Genomic DNA, 2,056 nt, shown 5'->3' with positions numbered 1-2,056 from the left:
AACCAATTACTTTAATACTTCACTGCTGGTCTCCTGCAATTCTAATCCTTAAAACATTTCAATTTGTTTAGAATGGAGTGAGGTATTATTGGAACTTCGGATGGGGCCACGCTGCTCTGTACTTGGGAACATCTGATTGAGCCTTAATATGTTATCTTTAATATTATGAAGTATCCTGAGTGAAGTGAATAACATAAATGGTCAACAGTTTCATGCAAATTATCCATAGGCATTTCTGGTAGTTTTTACTTTATCATTTTAATGTGTATTGTGCATTATGTACAATCATAGTGGGCTATAAGGATGAACTGAGGACAGTCACTGCTGAACCAAAGCCTTTACTGTCATCTAGTGGTGATGTTACGCACCTACACATTTACACAGTATATCTATTTCAATAAATCTTTGAATGATATAGATAGAAACAGTCAGTTTAACAATGTGCTTTTATTGTTCCCTTTTAGACAAACATTTTATATCGCTGCATGAGAAAAAACTTTATTTGTCCTGGTGTTCTTTCAAAGAAAGTCCTTATAAAAAAAACAATTTTCAAAGCTGCCATGGAGCACTTGGATGTGCCCGGATTTGGTTTGTACCACAATTGAAACGCGTGGTGTTGTATCTATACAAAATACTTTGTAAAAACACAATAATAGGCCAGTCTTTTTTTTTTTTTTTTAAGTCAAAGACAATTCAGTGCGCCTTTTAAGTTCAAGATTATCAACAGTTGGCTACATACAAAAAACAAAAATAAACCAAGATTATTGTTTTATTAAGGCTAATAATAAATGTCTTCATTGATATACTCAAGCAAATAGGCTCTTGCCATTAAAAAACAGCTAATTTATTTAATTTAATTGGTGAATTCAGGGCCAAATGATGAGCAGGAGCAGCACAGAGACCAACCAGAGCGCGCTCACTCTGAGGGCTGGCGCGTGCCCTTTCGTCCGCGGGTCCTGGCAGGCTCTGTCGTTGTTACTGGGCCTCAGATTTTTCGGGTTCCCCTCGAAGTGCACTGGGAGGCACTGGTTGTCCAGCACTTCACAGGCCAGGATCAGGTGCTTCTTCTCAGGGGTCACGCTCTTGATGCCGCACGTCCCGGGCTGGCTCCTCACAGTCACAAACTCGAAGGGCTCCTGGCTGATGCACAGGTTCTCCTTGTACACTTTGCCCCCTCTGCTGGAGCACACGGCTTTGACCCGGTCCAGTTCGTCCGGGTGGATGAAGGACTGCGTGGGCCGGTCACAGCCGCCGTTGTACCGAATGTATTTCTCCCACTCATTCTGGTCGTAGGACCGGGGCGTGCCTTCGCGAATATGGCGCTTAAAGAAAGTTGTGAAGCCGTTGTTCCACTTGGCAGGTTGGCACGGAGCCTCGTTTTTGGCACAAGCCTGCTGGCCATAAAAGAGACACACAACCAACGTAACGTAAACCCGGAGAGAGGCCATTCCGCCGCAGTCCTAAACCAGGACAAAATTGTTAAAAAAAAAAATCAGTTATGCTACTGTTCATTCAAGTTTCCCATTCCGTGCGTAAAGCAGATTCTTGTCCCATGCGTAATAGTGCAGAAACTTCATCTGTTGTTCAGCTGTAGTAGCTAAGTCAGTCAGTCATTAGCGAAGCGGGACGGGAGCACAGCTGTCTGGTCGTGGTGGTTTAGCTACATGCACAGCAAAGCAAAAGAGGACGCTGAACAGCTGCTGTTAAGAAAATAACTAACCTTTAAACCGCAAAAGAAGAACTGATCAAGTGTGGATTTCTGTTATCACAGCAAAGCTCTGTTGTGTTTCCGCTTTCCCTTCCTGTGACGCAGAGGGAGGGGCGGCAAGAGGAGGGTGTTGTGCCTGGCTAACTAAGAATAACTTAGTCCGAGTTATACTTTTAGTTCTTTTATTTCAGCCTTTCACCAGTGCCTCGTAGGTACACTTTTACAGATAGCAAGCTACATCTTATACAACCGTTTCTTCCTGGACTTCCGGTTTTCAAAATAAAAGTCCAGTGGAGCATTACGAGAATGTTACATCTCCCTTCAACAAATTTGAGTAGTGCTACTGTA

General features: G+C 43.0%; 1 protein-coding gene across 1 annotated transcript; it reads right to left on the bottom strand.

Annotated features, from left to right (window-relative positions):
• Positions 1 to 549: 549 nt before the first annotated feature.
• On the bottom strand, positions 550 to 1,805 carry LOC306966502 (angiogenin-like). Its single transcript, XM_079561272.1, has 2 exons — positions 1,721 to 1,805; positions 550 to 1,460 (listed from the first exon to the last, which is right to left on the bottom strand). The coding sequence occupies exon 2, from the start codon at positions 1,446 to 1,448 to the stop codon at positions 867 to 869; it is 582 nt and encodes a 193-aa protein (XP_079417398.1). The 5' UTR covers positions 1,449 to 1,460; positions 1,721 to 1,805; the 3' UTR covers positions 550 to 866.
• Between the last annotated feature and the right edge of the window lie 251 nt (positions 1,806 to 2,056).

Source organism: Gobius niger, assembly GCF_951799975.1.
Source record: "Gobius niger genome assembly, chromosome: 8".
NCBI lineage: Eukaryota > Metazoa > Chordata > Actinopteri > Gobiiformes > Gobiidae > Gobius > Gobius niger.
This window is presented reverse-complemented; position numbering and strand designations above follow the sequence as displayed.